General features: G+C 49.6%; 1 protein-coding gene across 2 annotated transcripts in view; it reads right to left on the reverse strand.

Annotated features, from left to right (window-relative positions):
* PXMP4 (peroxisomal membrane protein 4) overlaps positions 1–24,401 on the reverse strand; it is a 29,340-nt gene that overhangs the window by 2,487 nt on the left and 2,452 nt on the right. The window contains exons 2-4 of one of the 2 annotated variants that reach the window (XM_054467493.2): positions 19,846–19,908; positions 15,720–15,918; positions 11,267–11,680 (exon numbers count right to left, since the gene is read on the reverse strand). In XM_054467493.2, the coding sequence (XP_054323468.1) occupies positions 11,417–11,680; positions 15,720–15,918; positions 19,846–19,908 (526 nt within the window). In that variant the 3' untranslated portion in view covers positions 11,267–11,416. Of the gene's footprint in view, positions 1–11,266; positions 11,681–15,719; positions 15,919–19,845; positions 19,909–24,401 lie in introns of those variants that run through there. The other variant, XM_054467494.2, reaches the window with a different exon arrangement.

Raw genomic sequence — 24,401 nt, forward strand, 5'->3', positions numbered from 1 at the left:
CCAAGGAGTGGGGTGAAACCGGACATATGACTGTGCCTCCCCTGACCAGGGCCACAGTGAAGGAGGGAGCAGGAGGCCTTTACAGTCAAGGGGCTCAGTTTTTTCATCTGTAAAATGGTGATGATAATAATCATAGTGTTTACCTGATGGAGTTGTTGGGACATTGAGTTATTAACATGCCTGGCACATAGGGAGAGTTCAATGAATGTCGGCTGTTGTGAAGAGTGCAGAATGACTCCCTGAAGCGGCTTGCCTACATTCCCCTCTCGATTTTTCCTCTGAAGAAATGCTTCTTGCTGGGCGCAATGGCTCACGCCTGTAATCCCAGCACTTTGGGAGGCCAAGGCGGGCAGATCACCTGAGGTCAGGAGTTCGAGACTAGCCTGGCCAACATGGCAAAACCCCGTCTCTACTAAAAGTACAAAAATTAGCCGGGCGTGGTGGCAGACGCCTGTAATCCCAGCTACTCAGGAGGCTGAGGCAGGAGAATCGCTTGAGCCTGGGAAGAGGAAGTTGCAGTGAGCCAAGATCACGCCAATTGCACTCCAGCCTGGGCAACAGAGCAAAACTCCGTCTCATAAAAAAACAAAACAATAAAATAAGTAGCTGGGTGTGGTGGCACACACTTGTAATCCCAGCTACTTGGGAGGCTGAAGCAGGAGAGTTGCTTGAACCCAGGAAGTGGAGGTTGCAGTGAGCTGAGATCGCGCCACCGCACTCCAGCCTGGGTGACAGAACGAGACTGTCTCAAAAAAAAAAAAAAAAAAGAAAAAAATGAAAAACTTGTTAGGCTGCAGAATAGCAGAATTTTCATGAAGCAATTCCTGCACTGCCTCCCACATTCTATTAGCCACAAGGAAGAAAAAAAAAAAAAGTTTGGAGGGCAACGAAGCGTGTAAAATGAAATAATACCATATTCCATTGATTCTGACACCTTTTCTTTCATATTTTAACCTCTCTGAAATTGAGGTGCATCCTAGGATCAGTGGACTATCCATTTGTAGTCAGTAACTATTTTTCTTAGGGGCTCAAAATGGCTATCTCATATTGGATGGCATCTTAGAAGTGACAAGCTGTGGTGTACAAAAAGTGCCAGGCTCAGGGCCCGCCACGTCACAGGCCCTCAGGTTGCCCTCATGACCTTCAGCATCCCCAGCACATTCGAGGCTGGTCATGGTGGAGTGATCAGCTTTTCTTTCTTTTTGTCATTTTCTCACTGACACCTGCTGACCCGCCTTTGGTCCCCGGCTTGACAGGCACATGGCAAATGCAGTCAGGGAGGCGTATGGGGAGGGCTCAGGATGGGAAGAGAAAGACTTTTTATAATATATTAAGATATTCAAAGAGGAGGAGCCAGAGATTCTTTTTTTAAAAAACAAACAAACAAGCAAAAAACTCCCCGCTGGAAGCCAGAGTTATATATATGCCACACAGGCCAGGAAACCCAGCAGGCCTCCTGGAGCTGGCAGCGAACCGAAACAGGGGTATTGTGTCCAGGCCACTGGCTGGCTGAGGGACATTGTTAGGGCCTTGCCCTGTCTGGGAAGAGGAGGGTGGTGGGGGCAGGGGGAGTGTGTTCCCATGACTCCCTGGGGAGTAACAACAATTGGGCCAGCTGGGAAGCCGGGGATGCCAGGGGCCAGTGGGCAGGAGGTAGGCCCCCGAGGGGCCATGGAGGGCACCGCGGGGGCTGAGGAGGTGGGGTGCGGGGGAAGGAAGGTCAGGGTCTGTTTCTTAGCTGGGAGGCAAGGCCTAGGAGGGGAAACATGGGCGTCCTTCACTACACCCCCTCCCTCACCCCCTCCAAAGCCCTGGGCCACTGTGTCTCTCTCCAAAGTGCACCCCAGATGTGCCCACTCTTCTCTACCTCTGTCGTCGCCCACCCTGGTCTCCCTCCAGGACCACCACGTGGCTTCCTCACTGGGATGTATGACGCCGGCCTGGCCCCCACACTCTGTTCTATATATGAACTAGAAGGATCTTCCCCCAACATAACCCACATCACGTCACTCCCCAGTCTATACCTGCCACAGGCTGCCCGCCACACTTAGAAGAAAACCCAGACCCCTTGCCCTGGCCCATGAAGCCTGCCTGGTGGATCCAGCTGGCCTCTTGGCTTCATCTCCAGTGAGCCCCACCCCTGCACTCAGTCAGCCAGGCTGGCCCCTTCCCAGCCTTGGAATGCCTTGGGCTGCTCCCTCCTCAGAGCCTGTGCACTTGCAGAACTCTTGATTGGAACGCTCTTCCTCCAGCCTTGCAGAGCTCCCTCCTTGGTATTCAGGGCTCAGAGCAAACATCACCTCCTCAGAGAGGCCTTCCCCAGAAAACAGCCTCCCATTCTCTCCTCCCAAGCCCCCTCTGTCACACTGCCCTGTATGACTTCATGGCACCCCCCACCCTCCAAAGTTCTGGAATGTGGTCATCATTGGTCAGTCTTCCCTCCTTAGGCTATGAGCCCCACATGGGAACTGCCTTCTTTTGTCACTGAATCCTGGCCTCCACCATCACCTGGCACTTTCTAAGAACTCAGCCAACATTAGCTAGTATTTGTATGATTCCTGTGCTCAGGGCTTGGTAAACCATGCCAGCTGCGGCTGGGCGCGGTGGCTCATGTCTGTAATCCCAGCACTTTGGGAGGCCGAGGCGGGTGGATCACTTGAGGCCAGGAGTTCAAGACCAGTCTGGCCAACAAGGTGAAAACCCATCTGTACTACAAATACAAAAATTAGCTGAGCGTGGTGGCACTTGCCTGTAATCCCAGCTACACAGGAGGCTGAGGCAGGAGGATCACTTGAATGTGGGAGACAAAGTTTGCACTGAGCTGAGATCACACCACTGCACTCCAGCCTGGGAAAGAGAATGAGATTCCTCAAAAAAAAAAAAAAAAAAAAAAAAAAAAAACCAAAAAAAAAAAGACACAATGCCAGTTGCTATGTGGTCAGGTGGGGAAGGCTACTCTTTTTTTTTTTTGAGACAGAGTTTCGCTCTTGTTGCCCAGGCTGGAGTACAGTGGTGCGATCTCAGCTCACCGCAACCTCCGCCTCCCAAGTTCAAACGATTCTCCTGCCTCAGCCTCCCTAGTAGCTGCGATTACAGGCATGTGCCACCACACCGGGCTAATTTTGTATTTTTAGTAGAGATGGGGTTTCTCCATGTTGGTCAGGCTGATCTCGAACTCCCAACCTCAGGTGATCCGCCCGCCTCGGCCTCCCAAAGTGCTGGGATTACAGGCGTGAGCCACCGCGCCCGGCTGGGGAAGGCTACTCTTGCGCAGGGAGTCAGAATCTGGGACCCATGGACCCCAAGTTCCCTGAACTTAGAAAAAAAAATTACATTTTTATTTTCACTAGCCTCTAACTGAAATGGAACATTTTGTTCCATTTTGAATGTAGGCAACAAACCAGAGGACTGTTGGCAGCACATGGGACTTTGTCCCCAATAGAAATCACAGCTGTTTCCATCTCCCCTCCCAGTGCTGCGGGTACCCTGAGATATGCTCGTGCTTATCCTACCTTTGAAATCATGGCCATTTTGAACCTGATGCTAGATCTTTTTATTTTATTTATTTATTTATTTTGAGACGAAGTCTCGCTCTTGTCCCCAGGCTGGAGTGCAATTTCGCGATCTTGTCTCACTGCAACCTCCACCTCCCAGATTCAAGCAATTCTCCTGCCTCAGCCTCCCAAGTAGCTGAGACTACAGGCATGTGCCACCACGCCCAGCTAATTTTTGTATTTTTAGTAGAGATGGGGTTTCACTATGTTGGCCAGTCTGGTCTCGAACTCCTGACCTCAGGTGATCTACCTGCCTCAGCCTCCCAAAGTGCTGGGATTACAGGCGTGAGCTACTGTGCCTGGCCAGATCTTGTTATTTAATGTGTTAAAGAAAGAACATGGCTGGGCACGGTGGCTCATGCCTGTAATCCCAGCACTTTGGGAGGCTGAGGCAGCGAATCAAGAGGTCAATAAATCAAGACCAGCCTGGCCAACATGGTGAAACCCTGTCTCTACCAAAAATACAAAAATTAGCTGGGCGTGGTGGCACACGCCTGTAGTCCCAGCTAGTTGGGAGGCTGAGGCAGGAGAATCGCTTGAACCCGGGAGGCGAAGGTTGCAGTGAGCCTCAATCGCACCACTCCACTCCAGCCTGGCAACAGAGTAAGACTCCATCTCAAAAATAAATAAATAAATAAAAATAAAAAGGAGTGTTCTAAAGGAGCTGATGTGGTCTGGCCCTGATCCTTCTCCCAGCTGACATCCAGCCCATGAGGAGAAGCTGGAGGGAGAGGCCAGAAAAGCAATGAGAATGAGGTTTCTGTCGCAGACACTAGGACCCACACTTCCATTCCACCTGGCTTCTGTCTTGTTTATTAAATTATGACATCTGCAGCAGCTTTGAGCACAGAGTCCCAGCACAGAAAACAGGGCCCCTCCGTTCAGAAGCCCTTTCTCAGAACAACACTCAGAAGAGAGCTCAGCTCTCCCTCTGTCTTCTTTATTTTTTAATTAATTTCATTTTTATTTTTTATCTGAAGGATTACATGATCATCATCTCCCTCTGTCTTCTATCTGGGCGGCACGAGAGTGGGTCCCACTCTACAGGACACCCTCTGCTGAAAATCAAAACTTGCTCACCCCAAATGCCCTTAAAGGTGAACTAAGACAAACTCTCCCCCTGTGAATCCGGAATGAGACAAGCGGAGGAAAAAAATTTCTTTTTATAAAGATCCTCAAATTTGTCATAGAAAGCAACCCATCTGAAGTCACAAATTGTGGTGACGTGGGCTTCGTTTTGAGAGGTTGAGTACAGCATGGTGTTCTGGTTTAGGAGAGAGCCAGGTTCAAAGTCTGATTCTTATACACCCCAAATGCACTCATGGGGAGGTAAAAGTGAACAATGTGGAAGGAAACACTGTCACTAGAATCCCTTCTGGAGCCTCAGTATGGAAGGCTGCAGTGGCGAGCATCAAACAAGGCAGCTTCTTGGCGTCTGGGCCTGTGAGTCACCGCGCTCACATGGGTTCACTTAGCATCTCTAATTTGGGAGCAGAGCAGCAGAAGAGGCCCAAATTAACTTGAGTTTTGTCCTTCCCCTTTTACTTGGAGTTCCGTGGGCCTGAATGCTTGGCGTCATCTACTGTAAGGCTCAGGACACCTGGGGCCATCATCTTCACACTGATCACGGCAAGGATCTGCCCAAGATATTTGGGAGGGGAAGCTGTCAGGGGTGTAGGGGGAAAACAGGCTCAAAGAAAGGACTCACTTTTATATCGGATTATTGATCAAAGAGATCTCCAAACACACAGAGGACAAGGAAGAAATGCCAAAGAGTTGAGATGACATTGCAACGTAAAGGTTTCTTTTAAGACAAAAATAGGTGGCTGTGCATAGAATATTCTAGGAAGGCTGTATGAGAAAGTACTAACAGTGGGTGCCCCAGCAAAGGAAGGGCCTAGGGATGCAGCACAGGTGTAGGAAGGAACCTGACTTTTCCCTGTTACACACTTTTTTTTTTTTTTTTCAGACAAAGTCTCGCTCTGTCACCCAGGCTGGAGTGCAGGGGTGTGGTCTTGGCTCACTGCAACCTCCGCCTCCTAGGTTCAAGCGATCCTCCCACCTCAGCCTCCCAAGTAGCTGGGATTACAGGCGCGTACCACCATACCTAGCTAATCTTTGTATTTTTAGTAGAGACAGGGTTTCACCATGTTGGCCAGGCTGGTCTTGAACTCCTGACCTCAAGTGATCCGCCTGCCTTGGCCTCCCAAAGTGCTGGGATTACAGGTGAGAGCCACCGTGCCCAGCCCTTTTTTTGCAGGGGGCGGGGAAAGGGTCTCACTCTGTCACCCAGACTGGAGTGCAGTGGCATGATCACAGCTCACCTCCCGGGTTCAGGTGATCCTCCCACCTCAGCCTCCCCATGGTGTGCACGGTGTACATGCCACCACACCAGGCTAATTGTAATTTCTATAGAGACAGGGTCTCCCTATGTTGCCCAGGCTGGTCTTGAACTCCTGGGCTCTAGCAATGAGCCTGCTTCAGGGTCCCAAAGTGTTAGGATTATAGCGTGAGCCACTATGCTGGTTATCGACTTTTTATAACTTTGAGTTTTGTACTATGTGTAGTATTGATTTAAAAATATTTTTTTAGGCCGGGCATGGTGGCTCACGCCTGTAATCCCAGCACTTTGGGAGGCCGAGGTGGGCGGATCATGAGGTCAGGAGTTCGAGACCATCCTGGCTACCATGGTGAAACCCCATCGCTACTAAAAAAAACACAAAAAATTAGCCGAGCATGGTGGCAGGCGCCTGTAGTCCCAGCTACTCGGGAGGCTAAGGCAGGAGAATGGTGTGAACCTGGGAGGAGGAGCTTGCCATAAGCCGAGATCGCGCCACTGCACTCCAGCCTGGGCGACAGTGTGAGACTCCGTCTCAAAATATATATATATACATATATATATATTTATTTATTTTAGTCTTACATGTCAAAGAATTAACAGGATTGTAGCAAGTGTTTAGTAAGTAGAGGTTAAACCATTCTATTTCAGGAACTAGCATTTAGGAAGCATAGCACTTACTATGCAACAAGAGCCCTCTGGCCATCCCTGTTTTACAGGTCTTAGAGAATGGAGGGCAGCTAGGAAGGAGCCAAATGGGACTCCTCTCAGATCTGCTGGAAGGCAGAGCCCTGCTTCCCGGCACAGACCACACCGCCTTCCTCCCTGGAGTGTGCAGTTGGAGGCACCAGATGCTCTAGCAGCATCCAGAGAGATGCCATCTGTGAGGGAAACCTATTCTTAGAGAGCAGAGACAGTCGGTAGCGGAGCTGGCCAACCCCCAGCAGCAGTGGGGGGACTTCAGGAGGGCAGGTGGCCAAGGTTTCACCTTCAGCTGGGGGAAGGACAGGCTAAAAGCAGGGTGTGCTCAGTCCTCAGGGGCACACTTCCTCTACATTTGGATGCTCTTAGAAATAACAGCATTTATTGAGGACTCACTTTAACTGTGTCATATTCTTTAACCCTCCACACCACTCGATGAGGTGTGTGCTATGACAATGCCTACTTTATCAATGAGGAAATAGAGGCACAGAATGGCTCAGTCACTTGCCCAAGGAAACTGTGGGGCCAGGACTTGAGCCCAGGCACTCTGGCTCCAAAGCCTATGTCCCTGACCACCATGCTATATTGCCTCTCAACCTGCTGTACAGAGGCCAATTTTAGTTTGGGTTCCCCCAATAGCAGACTCTAAGACAAGTATTTGAGTGCAAGTGGTTCATATGGGAAGTGGTCCCAGGAAGCACTGATAGGGGCATGAGGAAGGGAGACGGGGAGGGTGTTTGAGGCTCAGCCCTGCTGAGTGGCCCTGGGAGTCAGTGTGGAGCACGCACCTCTGAGTTATCCCACCCGAGGGGTGAGGGATGCGGGCTGTGGGAGTGGGGGTATTTATCAGTCATTGGTTGAAGGTTGCTCCAAGGATGTGTTCATTCCCCAGCCCTTCAGGCCTGCGAGAGGCTGGCAAAGGAGGCACCAGTGACAAGCTAGAGTCCTCGGGCAGAAAGACAGAGGGGCGGCCACTGGCAAAGCTGGCTAGTGTGCACGAGGGTCGTCAGTTAGAGGAGCTATAGGCAGGGCACCCCCACCATCTGCTATAAAACCTGCCTGGTGATGGCCCAAGCCCTCTGCCCTCCCCAACCCCTAGAGCAGCAGTCTCCAACCTTTTTGGCACCAGGGACCAGTTTGGGGGAAGACAATTTTTCCATGGACTGCTGGGGAAGGGACATGGTTTCAGGATGATTCAAGCGCATTGCATTTACTGTGGATTTTATTTCTATTATTATTACCTTGTAATATATAATGAAATAATTATACAACTCACCATAATGTAGAATCAGTGGGAGCCCTGAGTTTGTTTTCCAGCAACTAGATAGTCCCATCCAGGAGTGACAGGAGACAGTAACAGATCATCAGGCATTAGATTCTCATAAGGAGCATGCAACCTAGATCCCTCATGTGCGCAGTTCACAAAAGGGTTTGCATTCCTATGAGCAAACCCTTTAGATAATGCCACCACTGATCTGACAGAAGGCAGAGCTCAGGTGGTAATGTGAGCAGTGGGGAGTGGCTGTAAATACAGATGAAGCTTCGCTAGCTCGCCCACCTTTCAACTCCTGCTGTGAGGCCCGGTTCCGAACAGGCCATGGACTGGTACTGGGGTTGCGGACCCCTTGCTCTAGAGCTCATTCAACCTCCACAACAAGGTAAAGGAGCTTCATAATTACCTACTCCAAGTTTGCAGTAAATGTTGTGGCTGAAAACACAGCTTACAGAATCAGACTGATCCCACTGATCCCAATTACCTAAGGGCTCTGTGACTCATTTGTCAGATGGGATAATAATGGACGGCTCCATATCATTCCCCACCCCCTTGTTACTCAGAGCAGCATCACTGGCAGCACCGGGGAGCCTGGGAGAAATGCAGACTCTCAGGCCCCACCCCAGCTCACTGAATCAGAAGCTGCATTTTAATAAGGTCTCCAGTGACTCCTGTGTACATTTCTACTAGTAACTTCTAAAATATAGAAAGAGACTGATGGAGTAAGTATATTAATGAAAGTATATCTACCAGACCAATGGTCTCAAATCGGTAGCCCACGGACTAAATTTTCCTGGAGACTTGTTTGATTTGTTCAGGATTGTGTTGTTTTTTTTTTTTTTTTGAGACAGAGTCTTACTCTGTCACCCAGGCTGAAGTGCAATGGAACGATCTTGGCTCACAGTAGCCCCCCAGGTTCAAGAGATTCTCCCACCTCAGCCTCCCGAGTAGCTGGGATTACAGGTGCCCGCCATCATGTCCAGCTAATTTTTGTATTTTTAGTAGAGACAGGATTTCGCCATGTTGGCCAGGCTGGTCTCGAACTCCTGACCTCAGGTGATCCACCCGCCTCGGCCTCCCAAAGTGCTGGGATTACAGGTGCGAGACACCGTGCCTGGTCCAGGATCGTGGTTTTGAAGAAATCAGACTTGGCCAGGCATGGTGGCTCACACCTGCAATCCCAGCATTTTGGGAGGCCAAGGTGGGTGGATCACGAGGTCAGGAGATTGAGACCATCCTGGCTAACACGGTGAAAACCCGTCTCTACTAAAAATACAAAAAATTAGCCAGGTGTGGTGGCAGGCACCTGTAGGCCCAGCTACTCCGGAGGCTGAGGCAGGAGAATGGCGTAAGTAAACTTGGGAGGCAGAGCTTGCAGTGAGCCAAGATCGCGCCACTGCACTCCAGCCTGGGAGACAGAGCAAGACTCCGTCTCAAAAAAAAAAAAAAAGAAAAAATCAGACTGGCACACAAGTCTCCAGTTCCCCATGTCCCCATCACCCCTCATCGCATAGTACTATGTCATTGTAGGCCCCTGTGGGCATTTGAATTTGTACCCCTTTCTGGCCCATATCCTATAATGAGCTAGCTAACATTTGCATAGCATGGCTTAGGTTTCTAAATTTGAAACAAGGCACTGGAAAAAACGTGGGCTTTGAAATCAGACGAATCTGAGTTCAAATCTTGATTTGGCTGTTATACTAGTTGTATTACCTTGGGCAAGTTACTCTCCTCTCTGATTCTCAGTTTCTTTCCTTTTCTTTCTTTTTTTATTTTTTTTTTTAGACACAGTCTCGCTCTGTGGCCCAGGCTGGAGTGCAGTGGTGCAATCTCAGCTCACTGCAGCCTCTGCCTCCCAGGTTCAAGCGATTCTCCTGCCTCAGCCTCCCGAGTAGCTGGGATTACAGGGACGTGCCACCATGCCTGGCTAATTTTTGTATTTTTAGTAGAGATGGGGTTTCACCATGTTGGCCAGGCTGGTCAAGAACTCCTGATCTCAGGTGATCTGCCTGCCTCAGCCTCCCAAAGTGCTGGGATTACAGGCGTGAGCCACCGCACCTGGCCTGACCCTCAGTTTCTACATCTGTAAAATGGGGACCAAAACACACATTTGCAAGGCCACTGTATGGTTTAAAAATAATATGTGCGGGCTAGGGGCAGTGGATCATGCTTGTAATCATAGCACTTTGGGAGACGGAGGCAGGAAGACTGCTTGAGGCTAGGAGGTCGAGACTAGCCCTAGTGACAGAGCGAGACTCTGTCGCTACTTAAAAAAAAAATAATAATAATAATATGTGGAAAACACCCAAGTGGGAGTATGAATGCACTAAATGAAAGTAATTAGTAGCGCATCAGTGGTAGTTGATTAAGTCCAGTGAGGACCAGGGCATTATGATTATCCTCATTTTATGATAAATTGAGGCTCTGAGAGGTCCAGAACCTTCCCCAAGGTTACACAGTGCGGGAGTGGGGACTCAAACCCATGTCCCCTCTAGCTCTAGATCTGCACTGTCCACTAGAATCTTCTGTGAGGATACAAGTGTTCTATATCTGTGTTGCCCGTCACAGCAGCCACTAGCCACATGTGGCTACTGGGTCCTAAAAATGTGGGTGGCAAAATATACACCCAATTTTGAATACTTAATACAAAAAAAGAGTACAAAATATCTAATGATGTTAATTATATGCTGAAATAACTTTTACAAATTTGTGTTAAAATATATAGTTAAGATTAATCTCACCTTTTTTTCTTTTTTTTGTGAGATAGGGTCTCACTGTTGCCTAGGCTGGAGTGCAGTGGCGTGATCTTTGCTCACTGTAGCCATGACCTCACAAGCTCAAGTGATCCTCCCACCTCAGCTGGAACCACAGGTGATGGAACCTGGCTAATTTTTTGTATTTTTTGTAGAAACTGGGTTTCAGCATGTTGCCCAGGCTGGTCTCAAGCTCCTGAGCTCAAGTGATCCACTTGCCTCAGCCTCCCAAAGTTCTGAGATTACAGGAGTGAGCCACAGTGCCCAGCCTTCTTTTTTGTAATGTGGCTACTAGAAATATTTTAATTACATACATGGCTCACATGTTTCTATTGGACAGTGGGACTCTAGAACTTCTCCAATAGAACAGCATCTGAGATGAGTAACTTAGTGTTTTTTAAAAAGTATTTACAACCCACTGCCCACCAGAAAGGAGCCCTCTGTGACATAGGAACAGTTGAAGAATGAACATACCCGCAGGAAAGAGACTTCAGGGCCCTCCTCTGAGCTCCATGACCCCTGAGGCCTAGAGAGTGGTGTGGCTGGCCCCAGTCTCACAGAAGTCAGCTGCACAGCTGGAACCAAGCCCTAGATTCCTCAGCCTGATTCGGCCACTTGTGCCACCATACAAAGGTACCCACTGGGATTTTAAAATCAGTGTTTTTACTTCAGCAAACGGAACTCTGGGATAACACCAGCTGGAGTCTGAGGCCTATGATCTTGAGAAGGCAGTATCCTTTGGGAGGGTCTGCACGGGGCCAAATCTTGAGCCACAGCCAGACACCTCAGGGCTGCATTAATTGGAGGGGCGGCTCTTGTTATAGATGAGGAAGTCTGAGATGTCGTGCCATACATTGCTGTCCTCATAGAGGTAGGTCATGGAGGACTGCAGCGAGGGCTGCAGGGTGGATCGGTGATACTCAAAGAGCCACAGCACCAGCCCCCACACCACCGCAGTGAGCAGCGGGAACGGGTCCCACCTGGGTTCAGGGATGTAGCCCTTCTCTACAGCCAGGCGGCTCAGGGCAAACAGGACGCGTGACAACAGGTACATGTTGATCTGCAAAGAGGGAATGATGGGAATTACTGGTGATCAATAGTGATGTCCCTCTTTTGTTTTTGATATTAATAATTTGTTTCATTTCTCTTTTTTCCTTAGAGAGCCTGGCTAGGGGTTTATTTATTTTAATTATCTCTTCAAAGAATCAACTTTTGGTTTAGGTCCTTTTCTCTATTGATTTCCTGTTTGCAATTTCATTGATTTCTGTACTAATTTTTTCTTTTTTCTCTGAGACAGAATCTGGCTCTGTCGCCCAGGCTAGAGTGGGCTTACTGGATCTCGGCTCACTGCAACCTCCACCTCCTGGGTTCAAGCGATTCTCCTGCCTCAGCCTCCGGAGTAGCTGGGATTACAGGTGGTGCCCACCACGCCCAGCTAATTTTTATATTTTTAGTAGAGACAGGGTTTCACCGTGTTGGCCAGGATGGTCCTGAACTCCTGACCTCAGATGATCTGCCCACCTTGGCCTCCCAAAGTGCTAGGATTACAGCACTTTGTCTGTAGTCTCAGCTGCTTGGGAGGCTGAGGCAGGAGAATCGCTTGAACCAGGGAGGCAGAGGTTGCAGTGAGCCAAGATCGTGCCACTGCACTCCAGCCGGGGTGACAGAGCAAGACTCTGTCTCAAAAAAAAAGAAAAAAAAAATTTTACCATTTTTTAGCCATAATTTTTATTGGCTGTCACATATAATCCCAGCACTTTGGTAGGCTGAGGAGGATTGCTTGAGGCTGTGGGAGCCACAGCGCTGGCCCGATTTCTGCACTTATTTTTATTGCTTCTTGTCTTCAGTTTACTTTGGATGTAGTTTGAAAAAAAAAAAAAAATTTTTAGAGATAGGGTCTTGGTCTGTTGCCCCGGCTGTCTCAAACTCCTGGCCTCAAGCAATCCTCCTCAGCCTACCAAAGTGCTGGGATTATATGTGACAGCCAATAAAAATTATGGCTAAAAAATGGTAAATTTTTTTTTTTCTTTTTTTCTTGAGACAGAGTCTTGCTCTGTCACCCTGGCTGGAGTGCAGTGGCACGATCTTGGCTCACTGCAACCTCTGCCTCCCTGGTTCAAGCGATTCTCCTGCCTCAGCCTCCCAAGCAGCTGAGACTACAGGTGTGCGCCACCATGCCTAATTTTTTTGCATTTTTAATGGAGATGGGATTACTGGCATGAGCCACCATGCCTGGCCTAAAAATTATTTTTACAATTTAAAAATATTTAAGAAATTTGAGGGAGGCAAGTAGAGAGAGGCTGCCAACTTTTCAGGTTGCCAAAGAACATTAAAAAACAACTAGCATTCCGCCAGGTGCAGTGGCTCACGCTGCACTTTGGGAGACCAAGGTCGGGGGTGCATCATCTGAGGTCAGGAGTTTCAGACCCAGCCTGACTAATATGGTGAAACCCCATCTCTACTAAAAATACAAAAATTACTGGTATGGTGGCAGGCGCTTGTAGTCCCAGCTACTCGGGAGGCTGAGATAGGAGAAATGCGTGAACCTGGGAAGTGGAGGTTGTTGCAATGAACCTAGATCGTGCCACTGCACTCCAGCCTGGGCAACAGAGCAAGACTCTGTCTCAACAAAAACAAAACAAAACAGAACAAAAACCCAACGACTAGCTTTTAGTCTCTTATTCATCATCATTTCATAACAAAAGCGAATTTTAACCAAGAAAAAGGACAAGTCACAGAATGAGAGAGTTTTTAGAGTGTATTAAGTTTTATGAAAACCTTACTTCAGGGTCATTTTTTCCCCTCATTTCACTACAGAGTGGTTTTTAAAAACAATCTTTGCCCCAGAGAGCAGTACATGCATTGATTTTTGGGAACCATGAAATTACAGATGGAAAAACTGAGAGGAAAGTGACCTTCCCAAGGTCACAGAGGGACTGGTGAGTCACAGAACTCAGACATGCAAAAGAGCCAACAGCTTATCATCTTCATCATCTCCACCCCAACCTCTATACAGAACCAGGGCCCCCTCCCCTAGCCCCACCTCTATACAGAACCACGCCCCTCCCCCACCTCTACCTCAACAATAAACCACGCCCCCTCCCTACCCCCACCTCTACACTAAACCACGCCTTCTCCCGCCCCCACCTCTACACTGAACCACGCCCCTTCACCCACCCATACCTTTACACTGAACCACGTCCCCTTCCCCCACCCCCACCTCTACACGGAACCAGGCCCCTTCCCCAACTCCCACCTCCACACTGAACCACGCTCTTTCCCCCACTCCTAACTCTACACTGAACCACGCCCTTTCTCCCACTCCTACCTCTATACAGAACCACGCCCTTCTCCCACTCATAACTCTACGCTGAACCACGCCCCTTCCCCCACCCCTACCTCTACACTGAACCACGCCCTTCTTCCCACTCATAACTCTACAATGATCCACACCCCTCTCCCCACTCATAACTCTACACTGAACCACACCCCTTCCCCCACTCCCACCTCTATCCAGAACCACGCCCTTTCCCCACTCCTACCCCTATACAGAACCACGCCCTTCCCCCACTCCCACCTCTATCCAGAACCACGCCCTTTCCCCCACTCCCACCTCTATCCAGAACCACGCCCTTTCCCCACTCCTGACCCCTATACAGAACCACGCCCTTTCCCCACTCCTACCCCTATACAGAACCACGCCCTTCTCCCACTCCCACCTCTATCCAGAACCACGCCCTTTCCCCCACTCCCACCTCTATCCAGAACCACGCCCTTTCCCCACTCCTGACCCCTATACAGAACCACGCCCTTTCCCCACTCCTACCCCTATACAGACCCACGCCCTTCCCCCACTCCCACCTCTATCCAGAACCACGCCCTTTCCCCACTCCCACCTCTATCCAGAACCACGCCCTTTCCCCCACTCCCACCTCTATCCAGAACCACGCCCTTCCCCCACTCCCACCTCTATCCAGAACCACGCCCTTTCCCCACTCCTACCCCTATACAGAACTACACCCCTTCCCTCACTCCCACCTCTACACTGAACCATGCCCCTTCCCCCACTCCTACCTCTATATAGAACCACGCCCATTCCCCCACCTCTACCTCCATACTGAACCACGCCCCTTCCCCTACCGCTATCTCTATACAGAACCACGCCCCTTCCCCCACCCCCACCTCTACAATGAACCACGCCCTTTCTCCCACTCCCACCTCTATCCAGAACCACGCCCTTTCCCCCACTCCTACCTCTACATTGAACCACGCCCTTTCCCCCACTCATAACTCTACACTGAACCACGCCCCTTCCCCCACCCCTACCTCGACACTGAACCACGCCCCTTCCCCCACCCCCACCTCTACACTAAACCACGTTCCTTCCCCCCACTCATAACTCTACACTGAACTACACCCCTTCTCCCACCCCCACCTCTACACTGAACCACGCCCCTTCCCCCACCCCTACCTCGACACTGAACCACGCCCCTTCCCCCACCCCCACCTCTACACTAAACCACGTTCCTTCCCCCCACTCATAACTCTACACTGAACTACACCCCTTCTCCCACCCCCACCTCTACACTGAACCACGCCCCTTCCCCCACCCCTACCTCGACACTGAACCACGCCCCTTCCCCCACCCCCACCTCTACACTAAACCACGTTCCTTCCCCCCACTCATAACTCTACACTGAACTACACCCCTTCTCCCGCTCCTACCTCTACACTGAACCACGCCCGTTCCCCCACCCCTACCTCGACACTGAACCATGCCCCTTCCCCCACCCCTACCCTGAACTACGCCCCTTCCCCCACTCCTACCTCTATACAGAACCACACCTCTTCCCCCACTCCTACCTCTACACTGAATCATGCCTCTTCCCCCCCTCCTACCTCTATACTGAAACAAGCCCTCTTCTCCCACCCGCACCTCTACACTGAACCACGCCCCCTTCCGTCACCCCATCTCTGTACTGAACCACGCCCCCTTCCATCACCCCCACCTCTGTACTGAACCACGCCCCCTTCTGTCACCCCCACCTCTGTGCTGAACCACGCCCCCCTCACTACCCCCATCTCGGAAGGATCTTTACCTGGCTGTTGATGTTATTGTTTTCTCCAAACACCAGGATACCCCCGAGGAAGGCCGCCAGGAATGCGTGTGCTGGGTAGGTCTTGCCTTGTATGCAGGACTGCAGGGCCCGGAGACCCTTGTAGGTGAACACAAACCGTGCCAGGTTCCAGGAGTGGATATACGTGGCCTGCAGTATGGCCCACAGCTTCTCCTGGAGGCTGCACAAACACAGGTGCCCCTGCCATGAGTGCAGGCTCAGCAGCCCCAAGGGCCTTTACGCACTGGGCATGCCTAACAACTAGCCAAGGAGCTCGGAGTAATGCTCAGTCACCGGCCTCTACCCTTCATGTTCTCTCCCTTGATTCAGGCCTTGACTCAGTGCCACCTCCCCAAGGAGACCCTCCCTGATCACCCTACAGAACAGAATACCCACCACATCCTGTCCTGACCCTAATTTTCTTTTCCTTCCTAGCTATGGTCACCAACCGACATTTATGTGCTTGTTTATTATCTTCCCCCACCACAGTAGCAGCTATAGGAGGGTGGTGTCTGGATCTGGCTTGTTCATGTGCAGGGCCTGGCACATAGTAGGTGCTTAATAAATGTTTTTTTGAGTAAACATGTGAAGGAGTGAGTGTCTGCCATGTGCTGGATCTGGGGATATGATTCTGAGAAGAAACAGATCTGCTCGCTGCCCTCAGGGGCTTATGATCTACTGGGAGAGGAAAATGTTAAATAAATAATCACAAAAAGAACTTTGACCTTGACAAGAGATGGCGCTGGGATCTTCCTGATGAGAAGGTCAAGAGGGGAGGGGAGCTGCATCCCAGGCAGAGGGCTCAGCACGTGCCAGGCCCGGAGGAGGGTCAGGGAGTATGAGGAAAGGAGCAGAGAGAAGCCGCCGTGGCCATGAGCAGAGAACCAGAGAGTTTGTGGGGAGGGTGCAGGGCAGAGACAGTGGGGCCATGCTGAGTTTGGTCTTTATCCTGAGAAGTGAACATTTAAATAGAGAAGGCTATTCTTTTTCTCTTAAAAATCACTGGAGGCCAGGTGCAGTGGCTCACGCCTATAACCCCAACACTTTGGGAGGCTGAGCTGAGATGGCGCCACTGCATTCCAGCCTGGACGGCAGGGAGAGACTCTACCTTAAACAAAGAAAAAATTACTAGGAGGCCAGACACAGTGGTTCACACCTGTCATCCCAGCACTTCGAGAGATCAACACGGGCAGATCCCTTGAGCCCAGGAGTTCCAGACCAGCCTGGGCAACATAATGAGACCTCGTTTCTATAAAAAATAGAAAAAATGAGCCAGGTGTGGTGGCACACGCATGTGGTTCCTGCTACTCGGGAGGCTGAAGAAGGAAGTTTGCTTGAGTCTGCAGTGAACTGTGATTGTGCCACAGCACTCCAGTCTGGGTGACAGAGACCCTGTCTCTAAATATTTAAAAAAAAAAAAAAAAAAATCACTAGGGGGCAGGAAGGATAACACAGAGAAGGAACAGAGTCTACTCCTCCCAATTCAGGAATGGCAAACTCAGGTGCTCTTAAGGCTAGACGAAGACCCTGAATGAGTGAGAGGGTCCACGGGGAAATCTTCCAGGTGACTGGGGACAGCCGGGAGCAGCTGTCTCTCACCCCACGCAAACACAGGCCCCAGTGTTGCCAGTTCTAAGGCAGGAAACCTGGATTTCCATGTGGAATCTACCAGTTTTTAAGTGTTGGCACTAACCCTGCCTTCAAAATGTGTCTAGAGACTGACCACTCTTCTCACCTGCACCAGCACCACTGAGGTCCAAACCCAACATTCGCTCACTTGCATCACTGCCACAGCCTCCTGGAGGGAACCTGCTTCTGCCCTTGGGTGGCCCTGCTCCCCTCCCCCCACACCAATCTGTTCTTAACCTGGCAGCAATTTTTTTTTTTTCTCTGAGATGGAGTCTAGCTCTGTTGCCCAGGCTGGAGTCCAGTGGCATGATCTGGGCTCACTGCAAACTCTTCCTCCTGGGTTTGAGCGATTCTCCTGCCTCAGCCCCCCGAGTAGCTGGGACTACAGGTGTGCAACATCACATCCGACTTATCTTTGTTTGTTCATTTATTTATTTATTTTGAGACGGAGTCTCGCTCTGTGTGGCCCAGGCTAGAGCGCAGTAGCGTGATCTCGGCTCACTGCAATCTCTGCCTCTCAGGTTCGAGCAATTCTCCTGCCTCGGCCTCCCGAGTAGCTGGGACCACAGGTGTGCGCCGCCACGCCCAGTTAATTTTTGTATTTTTAGTAGAGATGGGGTTTCACCATGTTGGCCAGGATGGTCTTGATCTCCTGACCTCGTGATCTGCCTGCCTTGGCTTCCCAAAGTGCTGGGATTACAGGCATGAGCCGCTGTGCCCAACCTAATCTTTGTATTTTTTAGTAGAGACAGGGTTTTGCCATGTTGGCCAGGCCAGTCTCGAACTCCTGACCTCAAGTGTACCACCTCGGCCTCCCAAAATGTTGGGATTATAGGCGTGAGCCACTGCGCCTGGCCTAGCAGCAAATTCTTAACTCTCATGCTGTTAACACATAAGTCAAATAATGGTGCAGCCCTGCTCAAAATCTTACAACAATTTCCCATTGCACTTAAAGGAAAAGCCAAATTCCTTTCTATGACCCAAAGCTGGAGAGGACCAACCCAGGTCAAGCTGTGACCCGCCTCTCTGTCCTCTCTCCCCTTCAGCCCCTCTGCTCCAGCCTCCTCACACTTATCAAGCAGGATCCTATCTCAAGGTCTTTGCACTGGCTATGCCCGTGGCCTGGAACACTCACTCTTTCCCTTCATATCCACCTGGATAACTCTGTCTCCTTCAAGTCTTTACTCCAATGTCACTTTCTCATAGAGGCCTTCCTTATTTAATTCTGCAACCTGTCCCCTCAGCACTTCTGATGCCCTTTCCCTTTTTCCCTGCTCTAATTGCACTTTTCCATAACCATAGCACCTTCTAACATACCACAGACTCTCCTTACTATGTTTATTTTCTGCCACCCCCCTGCTAGAATATCAGCAGGAGTCACTGTCCATTTTGTTCACTGCTGTATCCCCAGTACCTAGAACAGTGTCTGGCACATAGCAGATGCTCAATAAATATCTGCTGAATGAACACAAGTTCAGTTTTTCAAAAAATGACTTGGAGGACAACAAAAACAAAATAAACAGAAAAAAAAAAATAAGATAAAAATACAAAATGAGCACATCTTGCAAGTTGGATTTGGCCTGGAGGCTGCCAGTGCATGATTCCTGTATGTTCCACATGAGCCTATATGCGTTAAACACTAGACCGCAACCCGTTTTCTGAGAAGTGCCTTGAGGGAAGAGCTGCGGGAGATGAGAGGAAGGTGAAGATGCTTCAGCAAGAGACGAGAGATCAGGGAGCTTTGAGGAGGAAGTGATCCTCAGAGAACTGGTCTGGATTGCCAGGAGGGAAGTAAAGGTGGAGTGCGAGCCAAAGGCACTCCTGGCGGGAGTGCTGCGTGAGCAGATGTGTGCAGGTGGAGCTACATATGGCATGTGTACAGAATGGCAGCGAGTTCTGTGTGCCAAAGGCACCCCAGGGTGGACACAACGGGGGGTCAGCTGAGGCCAGACTGCAGAAGGCCCTGAAGGCCAGGCCTGGAACCTGGGCTTCCTTGGAGGGCACAGGGAGTTTTCAAGCAGGGATAATGGGATCAGAGTTGGACTTTAGGGCCAGGCACGGTGACTCACACCTGTAATCCCAGCACTGTGGGAGGCCCAGGCGGCTGATCACCTGAAGTTAGGAGTTCAAGACCAGCCTGGCCAATATAGTGAAACTCCATCTCTACTAAAAATACAAAAATTAGCTAGGTGTGGTGGCGGGTGCCTATAGTCTCAGCTACTCAGGAGACTGAAGCAGGAGAATCGCTTGAACCCCAGAGGCGGAGGTTGCAGTGAACCAAGATCATCACTGCACTCTGACCTGGGCAACAGAGAGAGACTCCATCTCAACAACAACAACAACAACAAAACACAACAAAAAAAGAGTTGGACTTTAGGAGGCGTGATGGGGGGACAGGGTAGACCCAGCTAGGAAGCTATTACGACTGTCCTGGCACTGAGGGCTGACCACATTCTCTCCCAGTCTGAGGGATGTGTACCTGCCATTCCGGAAGAGAAAAGTCATGACCAGCGCGTGAGGGGCCCGGATTTTGGCTCCATAGCTGTAGAAACAGAAGAAAACAGTTACTATAATGTCACTGTGTTGCACTTTCTTTTTGGGCTGTCCTTTTGACCCCTTGTTCTCTCCCCCCATCCCAAATTCTAACACCGCTTTGGGAGGGGAAATCATGCTGGATGCAAATCCGGGCTCTGATACTTCCTGGTAGTATGGTCTCAGGCATGTCCTTTAACTTCTCTCAGCCTCAGTTTCCACACCATAAAAAGGGATGTTTATTTTTAATTATTTAGCGACAGAGCCTCACTTTGTCTCCCAGGCTGGTGTGCAGTGGTACGATCATAGCTCACTGCAGCCCTGAACTCCAGGGCTCCGGCGATTCTCCAGCCTCAGCTCCCTGAGTAGCTGAGACTACAGGTGTGTGCCATCACGCTCAGCATAAAAAGGGATGTTTTTTGTTTGTTTTTTGAGATGGAGTCTCACTCCGTCGCCCAGGCTGGAGTACAGTGGCGCAATCTTGGTTCACTGCAGCCTCGGCCTCCCGGGTTCAAGCAATTCTCCTGTCTCAGCCTCCCAAGTAGCTGGGATTACAGGCGCCAGCCACCATGCCAGGCTAATTTTTGTATTTTTAGTAGAGATGGAGTTTCACCATGTTGCCCAGGCTGGTCTGGAACTCCTGATCTCAGGTGATCCACCCACCTCAAAAAGGGATGTTAAACCTCAGAAGGCTAGTTGTAATTTTTTTCTTTTCTGAGACAGAGTCTCTCTCTGTAGCTCAGGCTTGGAGTGCAGTGGTATGATCTTGGCTTACTGCAACCTCCACCTCCCGGGTTCAAGCAATTCTCCTGCTTCAGCCTCCCAAGTAGCTGGGATTATAGGCACGTGCCACCACGCCTGGCTAATTTTTGTATTTTTAGTATGAGACAAGGTTTCTCCATGTTGGCCAGGCTGGTCTCAAACTCCTGAGCTCAGGTGATCTGCCCGCCTTGGCCTCCCAAAGTACTGGGATTACAAGCGTGAGCTACTGTGCCGGGCCCCATAATTTTGATGGAAGGAGATGGCACATGTAAAAGGTCCACCATCCTTGCTCAACTGGCTTTGTGGAATTGCTCCCTCTGCTCCATCCTGACGTTCTCACTGCAGCCAGTCTCTCTTTTTTTTTTTTTTTTGAGACAAAGTTTTGTTCTTGTTGCCCAGCCTGGAGTGCAATGGCATGATCTCGGCTCACTGCAACCTCCGCCTCCCGGGTTCAAGCGATTCTCCTGCCTCAGCCTCCCGAGTAGCTGGAATTACAGGCATGTGCCACCATGCCTGGCTAACTTTGTATTTTTAGTAGAGACGGGGTTTCTCCCTGTTGGTCAGGCTGGTCTCGAACTCCTGACCTCAAGTGATCCGCCCGCCTTGGCCTCCCAAAGTGCTGGGATTACAGGCGTGAGCCATCCTGCCCGTCCTAGCCAGTCTCATCTTTTAAAAACATCAATCTCATCACATCACTCCCAGCTTAAAATCCTCTAACATCTTTCCACTACTCACAGAACAAATTCCAAGCTCTTCCCTGCAGCCTTGAAAGTGCTACAGCCTTGGCCCCTGCTCACTGCTCCTACCTCACCCCAGGGCCCTCCTCTGCTGCTCCAGCCACACTGTCCTTCCTGGACTGCATCTGACACATCAGGTTCTTCTCTGCTCCTGGCTTTGGCCTGGGGGTTCCTACTACCTGGCGTGCTCCTCCCCAGCCACCTTCCCTCAGCCTTCCGGTCTCAGCTGGGCCCTCTGCAAAGGCCTCCTGATGCTCCAGCCTAGGTTTGAGCAATTTTTCATTGCCACAGATCCCAAAACTTCTCTCCAGCACTTCATCTTCCCAATTTAATGACTCGGTTATTAAGTATTTATTCTATTATAATGATCTCTTTCCTGTGCTAGACTGTGGGCTCTGTGAAGACAGGGAATGTGTCTGGCTTGTCATCTGCATAGTCCCTAGCACCCCACATGGTACCTGACATATAACATGTGCTTGATAAATAACTGTTGACTGACCGATGCCAGAACAGCCCTTACCCATGACAATGTCATTTCTAGAAGGTTCTATCTTCAGCTTAGCTCAACTTAAAGTTAACAAATTCCCTAAAACAGCTGTTAGGTAACACTGTACCTATTCAAAATGTGCCTCTTTCTAACTATTATACAAAGAAGGACCTCAACTTTATAAAAATGCATTTATAAAAAGGCTGGCACTTTGGGAGGCTGAAGTGGGCAGATCATTTGAGGTCAGAAGTTTGAGACCAACCTGGTGAAACCCTGTCTCTACTAAAAATACTACAAAAATTAGCTGGGTGTGGTGGCAGGCACCTGTAATCCCAGCTACTCGGGAGGCTGAGGCAGGAGAATCTCTTGAACCCGGGAGGCAGAGGCTGCAGCGAGTTAAGATCACGCCATTGTACTCCTGCCTGGGCAGCAGACTAAGACTCTGTCTCAAAAACAAAAATAAAATAAAAAAAAAACTGGAAGGAAATATGCCACTGTTATTAGCAATGCCCACTTCACTGGAGGACTATATAATATATATAATTTATTTTTGCTTGCTTTTTAAACTTTCCTAGACTTCCAGAATTATCTATGATTAAGTATTGCTTTTAAAATTATTAAATATTTTAAATGTTACATAATTGTTACATAATTGCCTTCTTTTTTATTATACTTTAAGTTTTAGAGTACATGTGCACAATGTGCAGGTTAGTTACATACGTATACATGTGCCATGCTGGTGTGCTGCACCCATTAACTCGTCATTTAGCATTAGGTATATCTCCTAATGCTATTCCTCCCCCCTCCCCCCACATAATTGCCTCTTTTTAAGATTCAAAACTCTTCCCCCACCCCTCCTTTCCCCTCCTCATTTAGGGATCTAGGAATGATGTTAGTATATTAACTATACTCAGATGAATAGTAGAAAGACAGTGGTATTTGGTGCCAAAGCCCTGCCATGTTTTGCTGTGTGAACTTGGATAAATCAGTTAACCTCTCTGAACCTCCCTTTTCCCATCAACAAAAGGTATTCTCCATTTTACAGAATGCCTTTTGGCAGTTACGCACATGTAAAAGTTCCTAGCTCAATCAATATTAGTGTCTCTTCTTTTCTTATTTTTCTTTATTGGACACCTCCACCCCTATCCCTATCCCTGACTAAGTTCTCCAGGTACCCGACCCTGGTCTTACCAGGCTACAAGGTCTAAAAATCCTGACAGCCTCCTTGAGACAATCATGAGCCACATACTATTGTCTCCCCAAATATACATGAATGTTCACTGCAGGCTTGTTTGAAAAAACAAAAGACTGGAATCAAACCTGTGTCCAAGGCTGGGTGCGGTGGCTCATGCCTGTAATCCTAGCACTCTGGGAGGCCAAGGTAAGAGGACTGCTTAAGGCCAGGAGTTCAAGACCAGCCTGGGCAACATGGTGAGACCCCATCTCTACAAAAAATAAAAAAATCTCTACAAAAAATAAAAAATTTGGCCAAGTGCAGTGACTCACGCCTGTAATCCCAGCACTTTGGGAGGCTGAGGCGGGTGGATCGCTTGAGCCCAGGAGCTTGAGACCAGCCTGGGCAATGTAGTGATACCCCGTCTTTACAAAAAGTATGAAAAATTAGCTGGGTATGGTGTTGTGCACCTGTAGTCCTAGCTACTCGGGAGGCTGAGGTGTGAGGATTCCTGGAACCCAGGAGTTCAAGGCTACAGTGAGCTATGATCACACCACTGCACTCCAGCCTGGGCGACGGAGCAAGACCCTATCTTTAAATTTTAAAAAATAAAAAAAAAAGGCCAGGTGTGGTGCTTCACGCCTGTAATCCCAGCACTTTGGGAGGCCGGGGCGGGTGGATCACCTGAGGTCGGGAGTTCAAGACCAGCCTGGCCAATATAGCAAAACCCCGTCTCTACTAAAAATACAAAAATTAGCTGGACGTGGTGGCGCATGCCTGTAATCCCAGCTACTCGGGAGGCTGAAGCAGGAGAATCACTTGAATCCAGGAGGCGGAGGTTGCAGTGAGCCGAGATAGTGCCACTGCACTCCAGCCTGGGCAACAGAGCAAGACTCCATCTCAAAAAAAAAAAAAAAATAGAATGAGGCAGCTTTATGCACACTGATATGGAGGTACAATTTATTAGGGCAAGGTGTACAGATGTGTGTGCAGCACAGCAATAATTGTGTAAAATGAGGAAATTATAAATCTAAAATTATTTCAACATAAAACTTTTTAAAAAGATGTGTGGGGGCACGGGGCCTGGTGGCTTACACCTGTAATCCCAGAATTTTGGAAGGCCCAGGGAGGTGGTCATGAGATCAGGAATTCGAGACCAGTCTGGCCAGCATGGTGAAACCCGTCTTTACTAAAAATACAAAAAATTAGCCGGGCATGATGGCATGTACCTGTAGTCTCAGCTACTTGGGAGGCTGAAGCAGGAGCATTGCTTGAACCCGGGAGGCAGAGGTCACAGTGAGCCGAGGTCACACCACTGCACTCCAGCCTGGACAAGTGGATCA

Source organism: Pongo pygmaeus, chromosome 21 (assembly GCF_028885625.2).
Source record: "Pongo pygmaeus isolate AG05252 chromosome 21, NHGRI_mPonPyg2-v2.0_pri, whole genome shotgun sequence".
Classification (NCBI taxonomy): Eukaryota; Metazoa; Chordata; class Mammalia; order Primates; family Hominidae; genus Pongo; species Pongo pygmaeus.